Below are 23,807 nucleotides of genomic sequence, written 5' to 3'. Positions count from 1 at the left end.
GCACTCACCACCTCAGTAACAGCGTATATATGTTTGATATGGAAAACGGACAAAGCCCAAACGGACAAAATCTAAACCCATCATGATTATGAAAAGTGGGCAAAACCCCAGTCACATATATGAAAAACAAAACGAAACATGCAAATAATGTTTCATTTTTTGAAAAGTGAACAAAACGACTTCGCAACGTACCCCGACTCGAAAAAATATATATTTGTCCAAACTTCACCATCACAGTTGATTTCAAGGGGCCTCCGTAACGTGCCAGCTGATCCTCCGGTGTTCAACTGATAAGTCAATCAAGTAGACCCAATCGTAAATTCAATCTTTTAGAGTTACACCCCTTCATCCAATTCCGGAAGGTTACGCGCGGGACCAAAGACAACAACATTGAACTTTCAATCACAACTTTGCTTTGATTGGGCCAGTTGGTTCTATGTCTTCAAGTTACTGTGTACAAATCTAATACATCCAGAAATCATGCCCCGTGGAGCCGGCGCTTCAAGTTCAGGAAGTTTTCGTGGTGCTGAACAATCGTTACACATCATGCGGCAAGTGAAATCGTACTTCAACGTGGGGATGGACCACGTTTTGGAAGTTTCAGCTGATATGGCGGAGCACGGCAAAGGTATCACTTTTTGTTTGAGCTTCTCCCACTGCCAAGATTGTCGTTTCTTTCTTTTTCGAAACGTAAGAAATTAAGCTGATTATCACAAATATACAAAAGCCAGTTAATACCGTTAGTATTACAAAACATAAATGAGAAAAATGTTCATACTGTCTTATCATTTTGTCACAATAGATTTTTCTTTGCGAAAATCAGCAGCTCTACATCAGGAAGAGTGCGTCGCTGCATTGCAGAGCCATCTTTTTGCTACCTGCTAGTATATTTGAATCAATATCAAAATGAATTTTTCTCCAGAATTTTGTATAACAAAAGTCAATTTACTCTTAGTCACACACACACACACACACACACACCACCACCACCACCACCACCACCACCACCACCACCACCACCACCCAACCACCACCCCCTCCCCCGCAGTTGATGTATATATGAATATGTGTGTGTGTAGAAACATGAAAATGGTTTTGATGAGACAAATTTTGACACCAGAGCAATGCATGGGTGCAGGGCTGAATGAGTTAAGGCACTCTATTCTGTGGACAAATATCTGTTCCATGTCTGCTTGTGTGTTTGTGTGTGTCTGTCATGTGTGTGTCGACCCATGCGTCATTGGGTCTTTTATGTGTGCTGTGTCTTGACTGACATGTTATTATTTTTAGCAGTAGTAGTATGAAGAAGAAAAGTTGAGGTGCTGGCTGCGTGCAGGGGATGAGGGGCAAGCCAAACAGCTGAGAACGATCATGCTGAGCTACCTGCAGATGGAGAGAGACATGAACAACTTCATGACTGCTGCCTCTAACGTCATGGAAGAGGTGGGCTGTGTGTGCTGCCCAGTACATTGTTTTCTGCCCATGACTTGTGTAACCATTGTCACAACAGATGTCAGCACAGGTTTGAAATCCTGGCTGCTCTTCTAGGGGAGAGCAAGTCACTACAGTGCAGAACCACACTTTTTTGTTGTTGTTTTTTGTTTTTTTCTGCCAGCAAGTGTGTATGTTTTTGTAACTTAGTGGGTTTTTCTATGGAAATTTGCCAGGGACAACTCTTTTATTGCTGTTGGTTCTTATACATGTGTTAAGAGCATGCTATGCACCCAACCTCAGTTTATCATTCCATCTGAATGACTGCTATCAAGGTCTAGTGGAGGGGGAGAAAATACTGCTGAGTGTTGGATTCAATCATGTGTACACAGTCTCTCTCTTCCTGTGTGGATGTTTTACATTATATTGATTATACCACCACTACATTTCTAGATTTTTTTTTTATATACACTACAGGGTTCCTACAGCTTTTAAAGGTTTTTTATTTTAAGATTTGTATAACTTTTAGAAACAAGATATGCACTCAATGAAAGAAAATGTTTCCAGAGACACAAAAATGTGTGCACATAACTTATGCTAATTTGGCTACAGCTGTGTTCTTCGAGAGATAAATGCTTTTGAAGAAAAAAAAAACTAATATAAATTTAGTAAGTGAATAAGTAACACTTTGTTCATCTACTATCTTACAACCATTGGGGCACTACCCATGATCTGCAACCAGTTCTCTTCATTTCTCCCTGTGCCTCGTCTCTCTCAGGGCATCCCTCAGGCTGGGGCCTGTCCATTCTGGGGTGTTGCCCTTCCATCTCTTGTTCTGCCTCTCCCTCTCCTTCCTTGTACTGAGTGACAAACCGGAAATGTGTCAAGTTAGTACAAACAACAGACTCATTTCAAGGATTATTTTCTTTCCTTGATTTGAGTATTGCCGATGTCTACCCCCTCCCTCCCCTCCAACACACCAACCTTATGTTAGAAAAAAAAAAAAGAAAGTTAGCAATTGTACACACTGAACTGTCTTGACCAGCAACATGTTATTTTGACTTGAGCCTGAGGTCTTGGAATTTCACTGACTTAACCAAGTGGGATGTCAGGCACCTTTTACTCAGTCTTTAATATAGGTTTTCTTCAGCATCAGCACAGTCATGGGATGTTCCAGGGGTCAGATTGTGAGGAGGAGGGGGCACTATCGGCACTGTCATGGAATGTTCCAGGGGGCAGTTTGTGAGGAGGAGGGGGCAATGTCAGTACTGTCATAGAATGTTCCGGGGGCAGTTTGTGAGGAGGAGGGGGCAATATCAGCACTGTCATGGAATGTTCCAGGGGGCAGTTTGTGAGGCGGAGGGGGCAATATCAGCACTGTCATGGAATGTTCCAGGGGGCAGTTTGTGAGGAGGAGGGGGCAATATCAGCACTGTCATGGAATGTTCCAGGGGGCAGATTGTGAGGAAGAGGGGGCAATATCAGCACTGTCATGGAATGTTCCAGGGGGCAGTTTGTGAGGAGGAGGGGGCAATATCAGCACTGTCATGGAATGTTCCAGGGGGCAGTTTGTGAGGAGGAGGGGGCAATATCAGCACTGTCATGGAATGTTCCAGGGGGCAGTTTGTGAGGAGGAGGGGGCAATATCAGCACTGTCATGGAATGTTCCAGGGGGCAGTTTGTGAGGAGGAGGGGGCAATATCAGCACTGTCATGGAATGTTCCAGGGGCAGTTTGTGAGGAGGAGGGGGCAATATCAGCACTGTCATGGAATGTTCCAGGGGGCCGTTTGTGAGGAGGAGGGGGCAATATCAGCACTGTCATGGAATGTTCCAGGGGGCAGATTGTGAGGAGGAGGGGGCACTGGTGCGGATGCTGCAGAGCGAGGTGGCTGAACTCAGCAACAACAATGACGACGAGGCGCTGAAAGAACACGACAAGTACCAGGAACTACTACAGAAGATCTGGGACAGCCAGAACCCAGGTAACACAGCAGCACATTACAGGTATTCAGGTAACACAGTAGCTGATTATTTTACTTTGAGAAACATTATTACATGGCATATGCAGTAACACACTAATCATGTACGAAGGTTGTGTGATTGCAAGAAAATTGGGTAAGGTCAAAGTTCATGACAGTCACTTACTATTATCCCTGAAATTGTGAAAATCATATCTATATTTTTATAACTGCAGGCTTGATTAGCTGCTTGTAACATATTGCCAATGATCGTACATGTTATGTTATTGCACCAGTTAAATATTAATCAGACAGATTTTTCAGTTGAATGGGCATTGTGCGATGTATACTTCATCAGCACCCCATTAACTTGTTACAAAATTCAATGTAAATCATTCTTCTGTTCGTGTTTTGATCAGTCTTTTTCTCCAAACCACTGTGTCCAGTGAAAAAATGCATTATCAACAGAAAATTAATTCTTGGAACCAAATAAACCATACTCATGGTTAATGCTTGCTTTCATCGAAATTATGATCACAGATCAAATTTAATTTGAGTATTAAGTACTTTTTAAAGTTCAGTACCAGTTCTGAGGTCAGACCGTTTAGAGAAAGTGTCAGAAAATGCAGAAGGTACAAAGAAGGAACAGAAGTAGAGATGGGAGAAGAAACAGTTTTCAAAAAATAGAAGAAAGTTTGATAGTAATATTTTTGCTCAAGCCAAAGGTATTCTCCCCTCCTCATCTCTTTCAGGCTGTTCCCCCTCCCTCTCCCTCTGTCCCTCATCCCCCCTCTCTATTTCTCCTTCTCCCCCTCTTATCCACTCTCATATTCTGCATGTGTGTCTCTTCCCCCCACCGCTCCACCCCACCCACACAATGCCACTACTGCCCCTCCTCTGATTCTGAATGAGGAAACTTTCTTCCAGGAGATGGTGTGAAACCACTGAAAAATAGTGAGTTGAAACCTTTGATTGTGAGCAAGAAAACTTTCTTCTGACTCTCTCACCAGCCATTTCTGTATCCCATGAGCAGATACTGTACCAACCACTCTCGGGGCTGGCGGCACTGCTGCAGCGACCTCGGCAGCTGCGTCTGGCAGCAGGGAGGGGGTGGAAGAGGAGGAGGAGGTGGAGATGACGCAGCAGCAGGTGAACACGCGTTGCCCCTACACAGGTAAAGAGATGGTGGACCCTGTGCGCAACATCATCTGCCGACACACCTACGACAGGGCCGGCATCCAGCAACACATCAAGCAGCGTGGGAAGAAAGCCATGTGAGTTTTAAATGGTGGGTAGAGGGGGGTGGGGGTGGGTATCATTGGGAGAGGGGGTGGTGGTGGGGGTGGTGTGAGTGTGTTATGATGTGCGGGTTGTGTTTTAGATAAACCTTCTTCAAAGAAATGCCAACAAAGCTACACAGGAGATCATGAACTCACTCCAGATGAAGGAGCCTGATCGGAGCCCTTCTGTTTACACCCATTCCAGATGAAGGGTCCTGATCGGGGCCCTTCTGTTTACACCCATTCCAGATGAAGGGTCCTGATCGGAGCCCTTCTGTTTACAACCATTTCAGATGAAGGAGCCTGATCGGAGCCCTTCTGTTTACACCCATTCCAGATGAAGGGTCCTGATCGGAGCCCTTCTGTTTAGACCCACTTCAGATGAAGGGTCCTGATCGGAGCCCTTCTGTTTAGACCCACTTCAGATGAAGGGTCCTGATCGGGGCCCTTCTGTTTACAACCATTTCAGATGAAGGGTCCTGATCGGAGCCCTTCTGTTTAGACCCACTTCAGATGAAGGGTCCTGATCGGGGCCCTTCTGTTTACACCCATTTCAGATGAAGGGTCCTGATCAGAGCCCTTCTGTTTACACCCATTTCAGATGAAGGGTCCTGATCAGAGCCCTTCTGTTTACACCCATTTCAGATGAAGGAGCCTGATCAAGGCCCTTCTGTTTACACCCACTTCAGATGAAGGAGCCTGATCAAGGCCCTTCTGTTTACACCCATTTCAGATGAAGGGTCCTGATCGGGGCCCTTCTGTTTACACCCATTTCAGATGAAGGAGCCTGATCAAGGCCCTTCTGTTTACACCCATTTCAGATGAAGGGTCCTGATCGGGGCCCTTCTGTTTACACCCATTTCAGATGAAGGAGCCTGATCAAGGCCCTTCTGTTTACTCCCATTTCAGATGAAGGAGCCTGATCAAGGCCCTTCTGTTTACACCCTGTTCAGATGAAGGAGCCTGATCGGGGCCCTTCTGTTTACACCCATTTCAGATAAAGGGTCCTGATCGGGGCTTTAGATAGTTTTTCATTTTTGGAGTTGCACCTAATCTCCATAATGATATTATACGCTAAAAATATCTTAACCCTTTCACTGCCAACTCCCATTTATGCAGCAGCCAGGTAGAGGACCCATGTCACTGAAGGGTGACCACATCATGGGTCTCTTATCCATGAACCTACTGCTCCTAATGTTCGGTGGTAGGATAGGCCATATTTTCTACACATCATAGTGGGAATCTCCAGCCATTCTCAGACACCATATTTTCTGTCTTTATAGCACAAGGGAATTTTGCACTCTAAATTGACTGGTGATGAAAGAGTTAACTAACCTTTCCACTCTCCACTGCAACCAATAAATATAGAGCATGTTGCTGTGCTCATGAGCAGGAGAATTTTTTTCGCGATGACTAGTTCATGTGAACAGTGTGTATCAACAGTGGTGTCTGACCCAGTTTCTTCTCAGTAGCAAGGCAGACAATAAAATTAGTTGAAGGGGCCCTATTGTGGCTATGTAACGTTCTGAATTTAAACTCTATGTGCTTTCCTGGATTCGTTTACAAACCTTCAGTGTGTGCAAATTTCAAACAAAAAATATGGATAATTTCATCATCTCGCTGTATGATAGATTAGAAGGGAGGAAGTTTATTTTGTTCCCAACTAACATGATATGTTACTGATCAGTTTGGCATTTTTCAGTTCATAGATTCTAACATTTGTTTTTTGGCGATTTTATTCTTTCCGATACAAATCAGAAATGGGTTGTCTGTGGGTAAAGTCAGGGGAGCTAACTGGCAGTACTGAGTGAGGTAAAGAACAATTAAGCTAGGCTTAAATGGTTGTTGTCTCTAAAGTTGGTAGCGCGGATGGGTCATGATTTTGTGTGTGTGTGAGTCTGAGGTACAACAGTAATCAGATTGGAAGCACAACATTTTGACCATTTGTTGCTCACCCCCAGTCTCCATGCATAGCCACAGCAGTATTGTGGGTTTATTAACTGTAATCACAGTGATGTGACTGCTCTTGTTGTTTTTCTTGTGCTCTGTTGTTTCTGTGCTTTTCTCTGTTTTCAGCCTAAATATAGTTTGTCTTGTGAAATAAGCATGCTTTGGTGATTTCTTTTTTGGGGGGGGGGTAGGGGAGGGGGGAGGGGGCTTAGGTGATCTGTGATTTCATCTCTTCAGTCCTGATATACATATATATGGGTCTTTGCAGTTGGCAAGGCTGTCATTGAATTGCATTGACTTTAATTGATTAGTGGACTGGTGGCCTTGAGGTAATTATACATTCATCTAGAAATTAAGATAATCTGAGTGCATGGGATTGAATTCCACACTCACCAGAATTTTCTTCCTCTCCGCAAGATCTGGAGTTGTCGTCTGGACACTAGTCATTCGGATTAGGTGATAAACCGAGATGTCATGCGCAGTATGCACTTCGTACAGTGAAAAAGAATGTATGGCAATATAAAGTGTCATTCTTTGGCAAAATTCTTCAGGAGAAATCCACTCTGACAGGTGCACAGATTTATTGCATGCACTCAAGGCCTGACTAGCAAGTTGAGTTATGCCGGTGGACAGGCAGTTATAGCGTGAACACAGTGACGCCTCCTTGAGAAACTGAAGGTGAAGTGTGTGTGATGTGTTGAAGGTGCCCAGTGGGGGGCTGCACCAACAACAAGCCCATCACATCCCGAGACCTGGAGGAACACAAGGAGATGAGACGATACATTCAGAACAAAAAGAAACGCCACGGACAGCCCTCTGCCTCCTCTTCAGGTAAAAATGTGTCATCTGTGTGTATGTGTGTGTGTGTGTTGATGTGTCTGTGTGTGTGTGTTGATGTGTCTGTGTGTGTGTGTGTTAATGTGTGTGTGTGTGTGTGTCTGTGTTGATGTGTGTCTGTGTTGATGTGTCTGTATGTGTGTGTGTTGATGTGTCTGTGTGTGTGTGTGTGTGTGTTGACGTGTGTGTTGATGTGTGTGTGTGTTAATGTGTCTGTGTGTGTGTGTGTTGATGTGTCTGTGTGTGTGTGTGTGTTGATGTGTGTGTATTAATATATATATGTGCCTGTGTGTGTGTGTTGATGTGTGTGTGTGTGTTAATGTGTGTGTGTGTGTGTGTGTTAATGTGTGTGTGTGTGTGTGTTAATGTGTCTGTGTGTGTGTTATGTGTCTGGTAGTGTTAATGTGTTTGTGTGTCTGAGTGCATTTGAGTGTTCATGTGTGTGAATGTGCTTGTGTGTGTATGACTGTGAGTGTGTGTGTGTTGATTGTGTGTGTGTGTGTGTGTGTGTTCACTTTTACATTTAGCGCCTGTCAGGCGCCTTGAAAAAATCATGGCACCTTCACATCGGGCGCCCACTGTCGCCCAGCAGACACATGGCGATTTTTCGGGGGCTGCCATGTTTACCACAAAAACTCATATCTTGCGAGAATGTGATTTTCTTTTTTTCTACAGCTTCCATTTCCGGCTGAAAAAAACCACGAGTTGATCTGTGCACTGGTTCGGAAAATATAAATTTTTAGAGTTTTCAAGTGAAACGGCATCCCCAAAATGGCTGGCGTCAATTTCTGGAGTTCTGTTATGGGAAACAGTGATGAAGAAGAATCGGATTTTGAAGGATTTACTGCAGAAGACTTCATAAAAGTGCAGCCAACTGATGCCGAGAGTGACCTGGATATGGACTGGGATGAAGTCATTGAGATGATGAACGAAGTTCAGAGGAAGAAGAAGAAGAAGATTTCCAGGAACAGCCTAATGGAACATGGTCTGATGCTTTCCAAAACATTGATGTTAACGAATTTTGTGAAGATGTGGGGCCAAAACACACGCTTCCAGTTCCACAGCCACTGGACTATTTTCATCTTCTTGTGCCAGAGTCGTTCTTTCAGACTTTGGCAGATGAAACAAACCTGTATGCAGAACAAATCCAGGAAGCGAAAGGGAAAGTTGACACCAAATGGCGCCCTACGAACGCTAGTGAAATACGACTTTACATCGCGATTGCCGTCATGATGGGGATCTTCAAACTTCCCAGGCAGCGAATGTACTGGTCCACAGATGATAATAGTTCACGTGTCATCAATTTCAACGTTGATGAGCAAAAATCGCCATGCAAAAATCAGACAATATTTACATATGAACGACCGCACAAAATTCATTCCTTATGGTCAACCCCTCTTCAAAATTGGCCCACTGCTGGATATTGTGAAAAAAACATTCTCAGAACACTACAAGCCAGGCACAGAAATCAGCATTGATGAGGCAATGGTGAAGTTCAATGGGAGACTCCACTTCAAGCAGAACACACGTCAGAAGCCAACACCATGGGGAATCAAGGTTTGGTGCTGCTGTGACCCCAGGAATGGCTACCTCCTTGACTTTGATGTCTACACTGGCAAGACTGGCCACTGCCAAAGGCAAGTTCCCTCTTTTTTCTTTTATTGTGTGTGTGTAATTGCTTTGTGTGTGTGTGTATGTGTTTGTGTGTGTAATTGCTTGTGTGTATGTGTGTGTGTGTGGATGTGTGTGAGTAATTGCTTATGTATGTGAAATTTGTGTGTGTGAAGTGTAGTGTCAGTGCACAAGCACCTATGTGTGCTGCCTCAGTTATTTATTATTTCAAATCCTTCCACAGGGGGGCTTGGTCATCATGTTGTGACGACAGTCAGAAGAAATTACCTGGGAAAGAATCACCAGGGTTTTTTTTGGGGGGGGTTTCGACAATTTCTTCACCTCCCCAACACTTCTGAAGGAGTTGCTGCAGAAGAGGACCTGCTCATGTGGGACCTGTAGGGTGAACTGCAAGGGCTGGCCCAAGGACCTGGTCTTCACCCAAAAAACAAAGAAGAGCCAGAGGATGAAGCCAGGTGAAGTGCGGATGCGACAGGATGGGCCTCTGGTTGCAACTGCGTGGCAGGACAAGCGCACGGTCACTGTGCTGTCTACAGGAGTTCAGCCTGAGATCGGAACTGCCAGGCGCCAGTCAGGAAGAGGTAGGTCTATGCAGTTTGTTTTTGCAGTGCATACAACATTCATTTCATTTTAGATCACATCATTCATTTCTTTTCAGATCACACTTTATTTCAAGTCAGTTTAGCAATAACATATTCACACATACACACACACATGCATGTGTGCATACACATATACTCAAAAGGATTGTTTGCTTGTGTGTGTGTGTTCTGCAGGACCCAGGATTGAGAAAGCCATCCCACAGCCAATCCTGACGTACAACCACATGGGTGGCGTCGACTTGTTCGACCAGATACAGGGATGGTACAGTCTGGGAAGACAGTGTAGAAAATGGTGGAGGTATCTCTTCTGGTTTTTCAGGGAAGCAGCATTTCTGAATGCCTTCATCATTTTCCAGAACAGCACACAGCCAGAACCAAGGAGCAGCAAGTTCCATGACCCACTGTATTTTCGTCTTGGCCTTTTTGACGGTTTGGTGAAGGGGAACGTGGTGGCCAAGCGACAAGTTCAGCAGCCCATGTCTTTCGCTGTAAGAGCCATTTTGGATCCAGCAGAGCATGCAGTGAACCGAATGATAGGCAGAAGAAAAAAAATTGTGTCCACTGCCAAAAGGAAGGTAGATGCGCCCCCAGTGGAAGAGGTGTACAAACTGTGTATGGCTGTGTGCTGTGCAAAGTCCACCTGTGCAAAGGCCTTTGCTTTGCGCAGTTCCATGCACAGCTCCTCCAGTGAACCACAAGTTTTTTTTTCCTTTTCTTTTGTTTTGTTTTATTTTGATAATGAGATGAAACTTGAATTGTTCCATTCATCGCTTTTCTCCCTTCCCGGCTCCCCTACCCCCCCTTTTTTTTTTAATTGTTTTTAGCTGCACGTAATCTGCTGAATATCTTGTCTTTCCTGTAGATATTTGGCATAGACATTAGTGCATCAATACAAGACACTGCCATTCATATTCTGTGTTGTTTTATGTGAAAATGTGATGGAGAGAAAAGCAAGCATACAAAAATAATCAGCACAAAACAAAAACAGTAAGTGAAAAATCTTTTCTTTTTTTTTTTCTTTTTTTACAAGAAAATGGTTTATGGGAACTTGAAACTTGTCATATAGCAAGATCAGTATTCATGCCACATAAAAACATTTTTTTTATTGAACAGTTTCCTTTCCTATTTAAAATTAATTTTAAATAACATGACTGTGTTAAAATTACGGAGTTATCTCCCTTACGGTATGTTTTGCAAAAAAGTAAGCGCAAATAGGTGCATGCACCATGCAGGGTTAATGTGTTTTTGTGTGTGTGCCGATGTGTGTGTGTGTGTGTGTGTTGATTTGTGTGTGTGTGTGTTAATGTGTGTGTGTGTGTCTGTGTGTGTGTGTGTGTGTGAAATTGTGTCTGTGTGTGTTAATGTGTGTGTCTGCGTCTATGTCTCAATGTGTTTGTGTGTCAGAATGTGCATTTGAGTGTTCATGTGTGTGACTGTGAGTGTGTGTGTGTGTCTGATCCTGATGATCTCTGTCAGATATGCTGACACAGGTGATGCATCCACCTTTGGAATCAAGAAAATGAGTGTATGGGATCGAATCCCACACTTACCACACTTTTCTCTCAGACCACTGGTCCTCGAGTGGTGATTTGGATGCTAGTCATTCAGATGACATGATAAACCATGTTGCAGTCATGAAAGTACCCAAGGCAAAATGAGGGTTGTCCCCGGTAAAATTTTGTAGTGAAATCCACTCTAATATACATGTGTGTGTGTGTTTGTGTGTGTGTGTGTGTGTGTGACTGAAGCCTGACTAAATAGCACAGGCTGATAAGTGCCTAAACACAGCTCCCTCAGTCAGCTCTTCTCAGGTGGGCAGCCTGTTGTGCAAATGACTGCTCTGCTTGGAGCTTGGTCTCTGACCAAGGACTGGCACTATATATATGTGTTCATTATAATCAGTTTTCAGTTTCTCAAAGTGGTGTCAGTGCGTTGGGACAAATCCATATACATGACACCATATTTGCTGGGTGGATGCCTGACCAGCAGGGTAAACCAATGTGCTTGTCAGTGTGCTTGAATCCATGCACATGTTTGTGAACCAGTCAGAGTTGATTTCTTCTTCAGAATTTTGCCAGTGGGCAACACTTACATTACCATGGGTTATTTTTCAGAGCGCCAGTTGCATGCTGCAGACAGGATCTTGGTTCATCTATCATCTCATCTGAATGACTAGACACTCAGTTTGATTTCATACTGTCAGTTGACATCAGTGATGTCACAGACTGTCAATTGACACACTGTCAGTTGACATCAGTGATACTGTAACACACTCAGTTGACATCAGTGATGAAACACGGTCAGTTGACATCAATGATGTAACACACTGTCAGTTGACATCAGTGATACTGTAACACACTCAATTGACATCAGTGATGAAACACGGTCAGTTGACATCAATGATGTATCACACTGTCAGTTGACATCAATGATGTATTTGACATCAGTGATGTAACACAATGTCAATTGACATCAGTGATGTAACACACTGTCAATTGACATCAGTGATGTATCTGACATCAATGATGCAACACACTGTCAATTGACATCAGTAATGTAACACACTGTCAATTGACATCAATGATGTATCTGACATCAGTGATGTAACACACTGTCAATTGACATCAATGATGTATCTGACATCAATGATGTAACACACTGTCAATTGACATCAATGATGCAACACACTGTCAGTTGACATCAATGATGTATCTGACATCAGTGATGTATCACACTGTCAATTGACATCAGTGATGTATCAGACATCAGTGATTAACACACTGTCAATTGACATCAGTGATGTATCTGACATCAGTGATGTAACACACTGTCAATTGACATCAGTGATGTATCTGACATCAGTGATGTATCACACTGTCAATTGACATCACTGATGTATTAGACATCAGTGATGTATCACACTGTCAATTGACATCAGTGATGTATCAGACATCAGTGATGTAACACACTGTCAATTGACATCAATGATGTATCTGACATCAGTGATGCAGCACACTGTCAATTGACATCAGTGATGTAACACACTGTCAGTTGACATCAGTGATGTATCTGACATCAGTGATGTATCACACTGTCAATTGACATCAGTGATGTATCTGACATCAGTGATGTATCACACTGTCAATTGACATCACTGATGTATCTGACATCAATGATGTAACACACTGTCAATTGACATCAGTGATGTAACACACTGTCAGTTGACATCAGTGATGTATCTGACATCAGTGATGTATCACACTGTCAATTGACATCAGTGATGTATCTGACATCAGTGATGTATCACACTGTCAATTGACATCACTGATGTATCAATTGACATCAATGATGTATCTGACATCATTGATGTAACACACTGTCAATTGACATCAGTGATGTATCACACAATGATCAGTTGACATCAGTGATGTATCACACTGTCAATTGACATCAGTGATGTATCTGACATCAGTGATGTCAATTGACATCACTGTCAATTGACATCACTGATGTATCAGACATCAGTGATTAACACACTGTCAATTGACATCAGTGATGTATCTGACATCAGTGATGTAACACACTGTCAATTGGCATCAATGATGTATCTGACATCAATGTGTCAACATCAATGATCTGATCATCTGACATCAATGATGTAACACACTGTCAATTGACATCAGTGATGTATCTGACATCAGTGATGTATGTCAATTGACATCACTGATCAGATGTGATTAACATCAATTGATGTGATGTAACACACTGTCAATTGACATCAGTGATGTAATCATGACATCAGTGATGTCAACACACTGTCAATTGACATCAGTGATGTATCTGACATCAGTGATGCACACTGTCAATTGACATCAATGATGTATGTCAATGACATCAGTGATGTATCACACTGTCAATTGACATCAATGATGTATCTGACATCAGTGATGTAACACACTGTCAATTGACATCACTGATGTATCAGACATCAGTGATTAACACACTGTCAATTGACATCAGTGATGTATCTGACATCAGTGATGTAACACACTGTCAATTGACATCAATGATGTATCTGACATCAATGATGTAACACACTGTCAATTGACATCATGATGCATCTGACATCAATGATGTAACACACTGTCAATTGACATCAGTGATGTAACACACTGTCAATTGACATCAGTGATGTAACACACTGTCAATTGGCATCAATGATGTATCTGACATCAATGATGTAACACACTGTCAATTGACATCAGTGATGTAACACACTGTCAATTGACATCAATGATACTGTTGCAGGAACGCAGGCCTGAGGATCATCCCCAAGAAGTGCGGTGCTGGTCATCAGAGAGTGACTGTTATGTTTGGGGTGAGGAGACAGGACAGGACAGGACAGGACAAATTCTGAATTAGTGAGGGCAATAAATAAGAATATTGAATATCTAATCCTTGGAGCCCTGTTGAGGCATGGAGGGTATAAAGTAACATCAGTGGTATTTTACCTCAAAGTTAGAATGCAAACAGCCATTAAAACAAGGAAATAAAACAGCCATTCAAACAATGAAATTGGTACTAAAAACACATAAACAATGACCATATCATCTTGTAATCTGTCCCATTGAAATGAACTTTCCCACTTTCAGACATACTTTACTCCCAGCTTTCATCAAATTGCAGAAATTGGAAACTGATTTCAGAGAAAGCAGTGTGCGTGCTCTTTTACATCCAGCCCTTGCCCAAAAGAGGGACTAAATAAACAACATTGAAAAAAGGAGATTGTGAAACAAAAGGAAAAAAATCATTCAAAAACACAATGAAAATTCATATGTCACTACAAACTCACATACATGCCTACCGTCCCGATTTCTCAGTATTTGTTCAGAAAATCAATAGGAATGTCACTGTGTTAAGATAACAGGAAAAATACATTGCTTCGGTTAGGCACAGTTTAACAGAAATTTAGAAAGGCTGCAAAATGAGTTGGCAAACCAAAGTGGCAAGGAAAAGGAATGTGTGTGAGAAGCACACAGAGCAGACCCATTCACAGTGACAAAGGCCATGTGTTCAAAACATTTCCAACGGCAAAATTAGCACAAATGTCGTCTTTAGCTGTGCGAAAGGATAGCCACCTATCTCTTACATCAGTGATATTTTTGGGTTTTTTTCAGTTTTTTGTTTGGTGTGGACATTTTTCAGCCTGGTCTGAAAAGAGCACGGAATCTTGTTCTGTCACATCTGTGGGAACTGTGCTTTTAAATGCAAGTATCACATAACTTCCACAAAGTGTGGAATGTTACATATACAGTTTTCATTCTGTCCTGTTCGTTTGATCTCCCTGTGGTATTGAGTGTGTGTATGTGTGTGTCTGAGAAATGCTTCAGCAAGTGAAAACCTTGTTGTCTGTGGATATGCGTGAGTGTGGATTAAGAAAGATATGTAAAGATGTTTGTTGGTACGCTTTTTTGTTTTTATGCTGACATGAAGTGTTGATTTTTACAGTTACTCGGTTTTCCTTGTGATAAAGATAACCAAAATAAACTTTGATAATCTTACAAGACATTTGTATTGGCAGTTGTGTGTGCTTTTTCTTTTGGTGTTGTATACTGTATCATGTCAAACTGATGCAAACTAGGCCTATCGGTTTGCTCTGCTTGGTCAAATTTCGCGCGGCTAACAGTGAAAAGATGACCCGTCTTGCTCAGTCTGCTCTTAGCCAATCAAACGCCTCTTCCTTTTTCTTCCATTCTGTAATATACTGTGATGATAGACACATGGAGCATACTGTGATATACAGATATGTACTTATTACTTATTTATAATAGTTTACAAACTTGGAAAGTGGCAAAGAAAGAAATTGTCAAAGATCATATACAAATAACGCTGTGTTGTGGACAAACTCATTGCTTGCTGGTGGTCTGAAACAAAGCGGGTGGGACTATGACTGAAATCAGGGGACAAGATTGCACTGGCTCATAGTCATCGTGATGCTGTCCTGGGGGCTAGCTGGCCTTTGGGGACTATCCCCAATGCCAACTGTCCTAAAACCCTCTTGGCCAAGAGAGTAGCGATGTAACTTGGGCAAGACACTGTCCACTATAATCCAGTTCTAGCCCAGACAGTCAGGACAGCAGATGCCTCACCATGCCTCAGTCAGACAGGACTGACTGTCATACAGCGACCAGCTCTCTCTTCACAAAGCAACCCCATCTTCATACAGAGAAATGCTCAGAAACCTCTTGTGACAAGAAAGTGACACAATTTGATACAATGTATGTATCAGCTTAACCTGGAATCACCCACCACACCCTCAACCAACAAAGAAAAAAAAACAGAAAAAAAATCCCATTAAAGCGTTGTAGTTGAACTGCTGACACCATAGCTGTGTTTAATCAGTGGTGTGGATTACATGTCCTGACTAAACTGCGAACCCCCTGCATCCCAGCGCCCCCACTCCTTTTTGCAACCCACCTTCCTCCCTATGCTTTCTCTCTCTCTCTCTCTCTTTACACACACACACGCACACACACACACACACACTTGTCTTGACACAGGCCTACATGTTTTCCTTAGGTCATGCGACACAGTGAACGTTTCCTCATTGGTTCTGTTGGGAAGTTGAACAGAAAGATATCGATCTGCTTCAAGGGCATACTCTTGTTCTGTTGAATTGTATTGTATTGCCTCGTATTTTTTTGCATCATAACGCATTGTATTTTATTGCATAATATAGCGTTGTATTGTCACATGTTATTGTATTACTCTTTTTTGTCACAACAGATTTCTCTGTGTGAAATTTGTCTGGGTTTCTCTTCCATGGGAGAGCAAATCGCCACAGTGCAGTGCCTCCCTTTGTGGCATCATCATCTCCATCACCTTCCTGTTACTAATCTCCAAGTGTTCAATTTCCTGATGATTCTTTCATGGGATGGGTGTGGGCTGGGTAATTTTGTTTCTGTACATACCGCGCCCAACTGTGACATGACTCACAGGATGCTGATCACAGGATACTGAACAAGTGTACTTGATCATCCCCATGCACATGGTTTCTTTGGAGGAAAAGATGTGGTGGTGAAGATCAAGAGGTGTATTGGATTGTATTGTGTTGTATTACTCTTCTCACAACAGATTTCTTTGTGTGATATCAGAGCTGCTCTCCCCATGGACAGAGCACTTTGCTGGAGTGCAGCGCCACTTTTTTCCTCTTTTTTTTTTTCTTCCTGCAAGTATTGTTTTACTGTCGAAGTGGATTTTTTGACAGAATTTTGCCAGGGACAAACATTTTGTTGCCGTGGGTTCTTTTACGTGAGCTAAGTGCATGCTGAAATCAGTGCGCTGCAATGCCATTCATGCAAGTTTTAAGAGTTTGGATTTACGTTGTATATTCACAAGGCTTATAAATTTTAGAGTATTTGGATGGTGTTTGAAGCAGCATAACCCAACGTGCTTAGTCAGGCCTTGAGAAAGTCTTGACTATTTTCGGTGGACTTGATAATTGGGCATCCTTACTATCCTTCCTATCATTGACGGGCGCAATAGCCAAGTGGTTAAAGCATTTGACTTTCAATCTGAGGTTCTGAGGTTCGAATCTCGGTTACGGCGCCTGGAGGGTAAAGGGTGGAGATTTTTCCGATCTCCCAGTTCCAACACATGTGCAGACCTACTAGTGCCTGAACAACATTCGTGTGTATACGCACGTAAAAGATCAAGTAAACACGTTAAAAATCCTGCAAACCATGTCAGCGTTCGGTGGGTCATAGAAACAAGAACATACACAGAATGCACACCCCCAAAAACGGAGTATGACAGCCTACATGGCGGGGTAAGTGAACAAAACTGTCATACATGTAAAATGTTACATGTCTGTAAGTGTGTATGTGTGCGTGACTGAAACCTGAATGAATGACACAGGAAACGAACGACGAGTGCCCAGTGGCAGCCGTCAGACGGCTCTACCCAGGTTGGCAACCGGTCGTGCAAAAAACCCAGAAAAACCCTTTGAGCTTGGTCTCCGACCAAGGATAGGCGCTACATGTTAATATCAAATGTTGTATTCATTCATTTATTTTTTGCCAATGATATCTTTGTGTCTTTATTACAGACAGCGAAGATTTTGCACTTTGAAATATCACTGAGTAGTATTATGTTAACATCTGTTCATTTATTCATGTCGTACACAGTGTAATTGTTATGCAATGGTTGAATAATAAGTTGTCTCCGTTAAGTTATCAGTCGGCCCTTGAATGACGATTGAGTCCCGTCTACTTGCATGTGTAATCAGAGACCTAAACTAAAGGAGACAAGCTGCGAATTGCATAACTGATCTAAAAGTGGATACACCAAGCGCAGTTGGTGATACAGGTGTCAGCCTGATTTGCCTATTCCTAATTCTCTTAATCATATATATATATATATATATTTGTCTATTCTTGATTCAGTCGACATTCACTAAATTTGAGGTCCTGGTTCTCCTTTTCCCAATTCGCGTATGCATGGTTGCTCGTGTGTGTGAAGTGTGTGTGTGTTTATGTGTGTTAGAAAACAAACGAAATTTCACAGTTTCTTTTGTGTGGGGGGGGGGGGGGGGGGTTGTTTGTTTGTTTTTGTTTGGTGGTTGTTGTTTTTTTGTTTGGTGGTTGTTGTTTTTTTTGTTTTGTTTTTTTCATTTTGATGTGTGTGTCACAGCAGAGAGAGAGAGGTGTAGGGGGGCCGGATAGGTGAAAAGGGGACGGCGTTTAGGCGAAACAGGACAAAGAGTCTAACGCTCAAGACTTTGGCCATTGAGGGTGGCAACACAAAGAATGGGAAGTGCCCTGTGATATTCCTCATCTGAAATTCTGGTTGGTTGTAATATTCCCGGGAAGTGATAACTTATGGGATTCCACTCGGGAGTTACTTCACTCCCTTGACGGCTGCTGAGCTCGAAACGACAGTGAGTTGGACGGATGCGTTGCGATTTGCTTCCCTTTTCAGTGGCAGACGACAGTTGAACGTGAAAAGAATGAATTGGGTTATTCCTCAACTGCCATAAGTTTGTTCTGTAGAATACTTTACTGAGACGGACTAGAATTTATTGACATTTTATATATATGTATGTGCCTTTGTGTGTGTGTGTATGTTTTCGTGTTGTTGTCTTTTAAACTTATATGAAATTGCTAAGTGACTTGATTTTTTAATAGTGCAGTTCAGTGTGCCCAAGGGTTCATCAACAATTATATTTTAAGGTGAGTGGTGTTTAACATTATTTTAGAAATACAATTCAGATAGATGAACTGATGTACATATCAAACAAAGAAACAAACCAAAAAAAACACCGAACAGGTTGATCTTTTGTTAGGCTTTTCTTTATAGTCTTGCTTTTTTCGTGATCCGATTAACACAAACTATATATATATATATATATATATTATTAACAGTTGTACAGAATTAGCAAACTGTTTAAACAAGATTTTGTGTATGCAATCCTATTTCCGAAGCTGAATTTTTAGATCCATTTTATCAGTTCGGTAATGATTTCAGCGAGAAATTGCCTTGTAGTTTCAATAGTTTATGATGATAGATTATCGGTCATTTTAGTAAAGAAGATTTTGGGGGGGAGGGGGGGGGGGTTAGTCTATTTCAAAAGCTTTGGGGCAGATCTTCTGAGTACGTTCTCTGTAAATTTTCATGAAACTGAATAATGATTAGTATTCTTAAGTACGAAAATTCAATCTGCCCCACCCCTTAAAAAGAAAAAGGATGAGATATATATATATACGAGTATATATATATATATATATATATATATATATATATATATATATATATATATATTTATTAGGGGAAAAAATAACTTCAAGATCGTGCGAACAGAATTATGTTACGCCCAACCGAACCAACGCACCCCGGTTTTCATCTGCTGCTCAACACCCCACCACACTACTACATCGGGTACGGGTGTAGCCACAACGGAATACCGCTGCCTGCATACCCTTCAGAAGCCGCTACGACCAGCAACAGTTATGTCTTCCCTTACCACATTTACAACCTTCGCTGGAGCGCATTTCAGGCAACAGGTCGAGATCTGAACCAGTTGAGGAACTACAGTGCTCCGTTTCTGCCCTCACACGAGTTGAACTTCGTCAGCAACCTCTGGGGTGCGGGTGGTGCACGCTCCTCATTAGTTGGGCGTGCTGACGGCGCAGATCTGGGATGGAGCTACCCGGGGTGGATGAAGAGGTGGGTGGAAGGGGCTGGGTTGTGGAAGGAATCTTTCCAGCCTGAGATGTCTGCTTTGGGGTCCGCTTCGCCGTCTGCGTTTTCAGCGGTCGGTGGTGAGTTTGTTGGTGTGTGTGGTTTTTAGTTCTTGTTGTTGCTCTGTCTCTGTACGTGTTAAACCTCTAGAGTCTGTCTGTCAGCCTTCTGTGCGCGAGCGTGCACACAGACACACACATAGATATATGTTTGTTTGTGTGTATATAGATAAGGGATATATATATATATTACTGTATTGTATTTCTCTTTTTTCTCACAGCAGATTTCTCTGTGTGAAATTGGGGCCGCTGCTCTCCCCAGGGAGAGCGCGTCGCTACACTGACAGCGCCATCCATATTTTTTTTCCTTCGTGCAGTTGTATTTGTTTTTGCTATCGAAGTGGATTTTTCTACAGAATTTTGCCAGGGACGCCGTGTGTTCTTTTACGTGCGCTAAATGCATGCTTCACCCGGGACCTCGGTTTATCGTCTCATCCGAATGACTAGCGTCCAGACCACCACTCAAGGTCTAGTGGAGGAGGAGAAAATATTGGCGATTGAGCCGTGGTTCGAACCAGCGCGTACAGATTCTCAGTCTCGCTTCCAAGGCGCACGCGTCACCTCAAGGCCATCACTCCACATACTCTGCACCTGTTTGTATGTATGTATGTATATATTTTGTGTGTACTTCTGGCAATGTTGTGAACAAGCAAAACAAACACCAGAAACAAACAAAACAGAAAAGCGGGGAGGTCAGGGGGAGATGGAGAAAGAGCTGAAAAGAGCATGAGAACGTGGCTGAGAACACATAAAAAATCTCATACGCATCTTCACAGAATAAAGCGTGTTTAATAAAACAGTATGGACTTAGATTAAACCAGTCAAAAACAAACCCGAATAAATATTCAAAAGATTTTCAAGGGACGAAAGGGGTTGGTTATTGGTGAAATTTATCATTGCGTTTTTAAAGGCTACACTGTCTAGTTCTTGAAAACATCACAAGTAGATAACAGCGTGTCACGGCGTGTGTGTGTGTGTGTGTTCATGTGTGCCTTTGTGTGTATGTGTGTGTGAGCATGCGTGATGTTAATCAGAATTGATATCTTATTGTCTGTGTGCTTGTGATGTATAGGTCTACGTGATGACACAGCTGTGTGTCAGTACCAATTTCCCCCATATGACAAAGTCTACTGACTATTTCCCTCATATGACAAAGTCTACTGACTATTTCCCTCATATGACAAAGTCTACTATTTCCCCCATGTGACAAAGTCTACTGATTCTATTTCCCCCACATGACAAAGTCTACTGTCTCTAATTGACAGCTCTTTATTCGTAATTGTAATCACTGGCAACATCATGTAACCGTTCAAAAACGTAATTTATTGAAAGATCCTATCTTTGAGTATATCAACTGAAAAGGGACATAACAAAATGATGTACGTCCGTTTTGACTTGACGTCATTCACATCCGGTCTGACTTTGCCCCCTCCGCACACCTCCCCCAATGAAAATTCAGTAAGAGACCAGCTTAGTTATGATTGGTTCTTGTTGTTTGGGGTTTTTGACTCAGTTGTGTAAACAAAGTGAGTCAATGTTTTAACCCAGTGTTCGGTTGTCTGTGTGTGTGTGTCTGTGTGTCCGTGGTAAACTTTAACATTGACATTTTCTCTGCAAATACTTTGTCAGTTGACACCAAATTAGGCATAAAAATAGGAACAATTCAGTTCTTTCCAGTCATCTTGTTTAAAGCAATATTGCACCTCTGGAATGGGCACACACAAAAATGAAGCCTAATTATATGCCGCAAACTGCATTTCAACTGTTATATTTATATTTTTTGTATTCTCTAAACATGGCACTTTGATCTGATATTCTGACACAACAACAAGAGCAGTCATTATTATCATTTTTTGTTCAAACAGGATCTTCTTTTGCTAAGCATGGAAGTTTTATTTATTTTGCAAACGTTTTTGGTGCAGATAGTAAAAAAGGAAAATTACTCTGTAATTAATGCTAGATACTTAATTTGCTTTAAACTGATCTTTCTTATCTTAAACATTACATTTTGAAATTATACTCAATACATAAAAAGCTTGTGTGTTTTACTCTCAGTGTACAGGGCTTTCACTATGTTCATTTGCCCAAGTGGTCTTTTTCGGAAAATACTAAAATCAATACGACGAGTGAACTTTACAGATCTGTTGGCTGAGCCCTGAAGGTCATGGGCAAAAATCAATTGCGTACACATATTTATACACATTAAAAGCGCGTGCTCATATTCTTCACGAACGCGAACGACGCCATTTTGTTTCAAGTTGTTGACCTGCCCGTTCAGTCCTATATTCAATCGACAATACACGATAACATGTGATGGAAAGTTGGAGAAGGAGACCGTTAAATATTTATTCAGAGAAAGATTTGTGAAAGCCTCATCACTTACTGGATTATGCCCCAAACTGCCATAAAAATATCCACAGAATCAGTCGGAATTCACAGTTAAAAATTGTAAACCATGCGAGTTAATACCCTTGAAGTGATCACGATGAAACGAAAAAATTTCCAGTCTTGACTTTTCTCAAAATGAAGTCCTTTTCACTTCTTACGACGTTTAGAAGTACTTGTACTTGGCTCTACATGTTATTAGTTTAACAAAATACTAAATTTTCATATCAACTTTAAAACTATAAAACTAGAATGAACATAAAAGAGAAATTTAATCGACCGTGTCATACTACATTCCCGGCAGGTGTAACTAAACTTGTACATCTATCTAGATCTCGTGAAAACGGCTAAATGTTGCAGTGTGATTGCGGCGATAGCCATTAAAAAGATTTTTTTTTTTTTTTTTTTATTATTATTGCCCTTAAAGATTTTTTTGAATGCCCAAGATACACCAGAATAGTATGATTTAAACAGCGTTCTCACTGCGAATACCGCAATTGATTTATCACCCTTTAAAAAAGTATGTTCAAATGTTAAATTTTAGAACGTTAGTTAAGGAGCCACGATAGTGTAATGGATAAGGCAGTTTCTTCTCACCCGAACACGCGGGGCTCGAATCTGGTTAGGACTTTTTTTTTTCTTCTTTTTTTTTTTTTTTTTTTTAACGCGAAGCTTTATAATAACAAATACAGAACACATTTTAACGATTAGATTTTTTTTTTTTTTAAGTGTATCACAAGTGAGTCTTGAAGGCCTTGCCTCTCTTGTTTGTTTTGTTTTTTGTTGTTGTTTTTTAAATGAGAAGCATCTACCAGGGATGTGTACGTGGCGTTTCTTAACGAACTACGACTACTGCTGCTGCTACTACTACAACCGCTTCTACTCTTACTACCATTGCTGCTGCTGCTGCTACTCGGCTAGGCTACTACTACTGCTGCTGATTATGATAATGGTGATGGTGATTACGATGATGATCATGTAATGACTCTTCAAAGGAAGAGCACAAGCGATGAGATGTGCTGCCGATAATATGACAGGAAAAGTCATTGAGATAGGCTCTATTGCGTAATTATATAGAAGGCGGTCTTAGTGGTGGTCGTTTTGCTCAAAAGGCGGGGGAGAAGGGACTTGAGGGAAATGATTTAGATTGTGTGTGTGTGTCTGTCAGTGTGTGTGTGTGTGTGTGTGTGTGTGTGTGTGTGTGTGTGTGTGTGTGTGTTCTTTTTTTCAGGTTTTTTTATTTTATTTAATGTCTTTTCACTTAAGTGGTATTCGACAAGTTATGTTTGTGTGCGTGTGTGTGTGTGAAGTGGGGATGGTGATGGTGGATTAAAGGGTGATGAACAGAGAAAGGACAAACTAGAATAGTGTGATCAACAATCTGTAAAAATAAGTGTTCTCTTAAAAAAATAATTTAAAAAAATAAAAATTAA

At 41.7% G+C, this 23,807-nt stretch overlaps 2 protein-coding genes across 2 annotated transcripts in view; both read left to right on the top strand.

The window, feature by feature from the left end:
- The first annotated feature begins 348 nt into the window (after positions 1 to 348).
- Positions 349 to 15,259, top strand: LOC143276922 (E3 SUMO-protein ligase NSE2-like). Its single transcript, XM_076581591.1, has 6 exons — positions 349 to 628; positions 1,337 to 1,443; positions 3,267 to 3,414; positions 4,424 to 4,664; positions 7,324 to 7,451; positions 14,000 to 15,259. The coding sequence occupies exons 1-6, from the start codon at positions 481 to 483 to the stop codon at positions 14,011 to 14,013; spliced, it is 786 nt and encodes a 261-aa protein (XP_076437706.1). The 5' UTR covers positions 349 to 480; the 3' UTR covers positions 14,014 to 15,259.
- A 4,294-nt stretch (positions 15,260 to 19,553) lies between these two features.
- Positions 19,554 to 23,807, top strand: part of LOC143276871 (uncharacterized) — a 16,972-nt gene continuing 12,718 nt past the window's right edge. The window contains exon 1 of the mRNA XM_076581527.1: positions 19,554 to 20,010. Within this exon, the coding sequence (XP_076437642.1) occupies positions 19,554 to 20,010 (457 nt within the window). The remainder of the gene's footprint in view (positions 20,011 to 23,807) is intronic.

This window comes from Babylonia areolata, chromosome 33 (genome assembly GCF_041734735.1).
Source record: "Babylonia areolata isolate BAREFJ2019XMU chromosome 33, ASM4173473v1, whole genome shotgun sequence".
Classification (NCBI taxonomy): Eukaryota; Metazoa; Mollusca; class Gastropoda; order Neogastropoda; family Buccinidae; genus Babylonia; species Babylonia areolata.
Note: the sequence above shows the minus strand (reverse complement) of the source record. Positions and strands in the feature narration are given on the sequence as shown.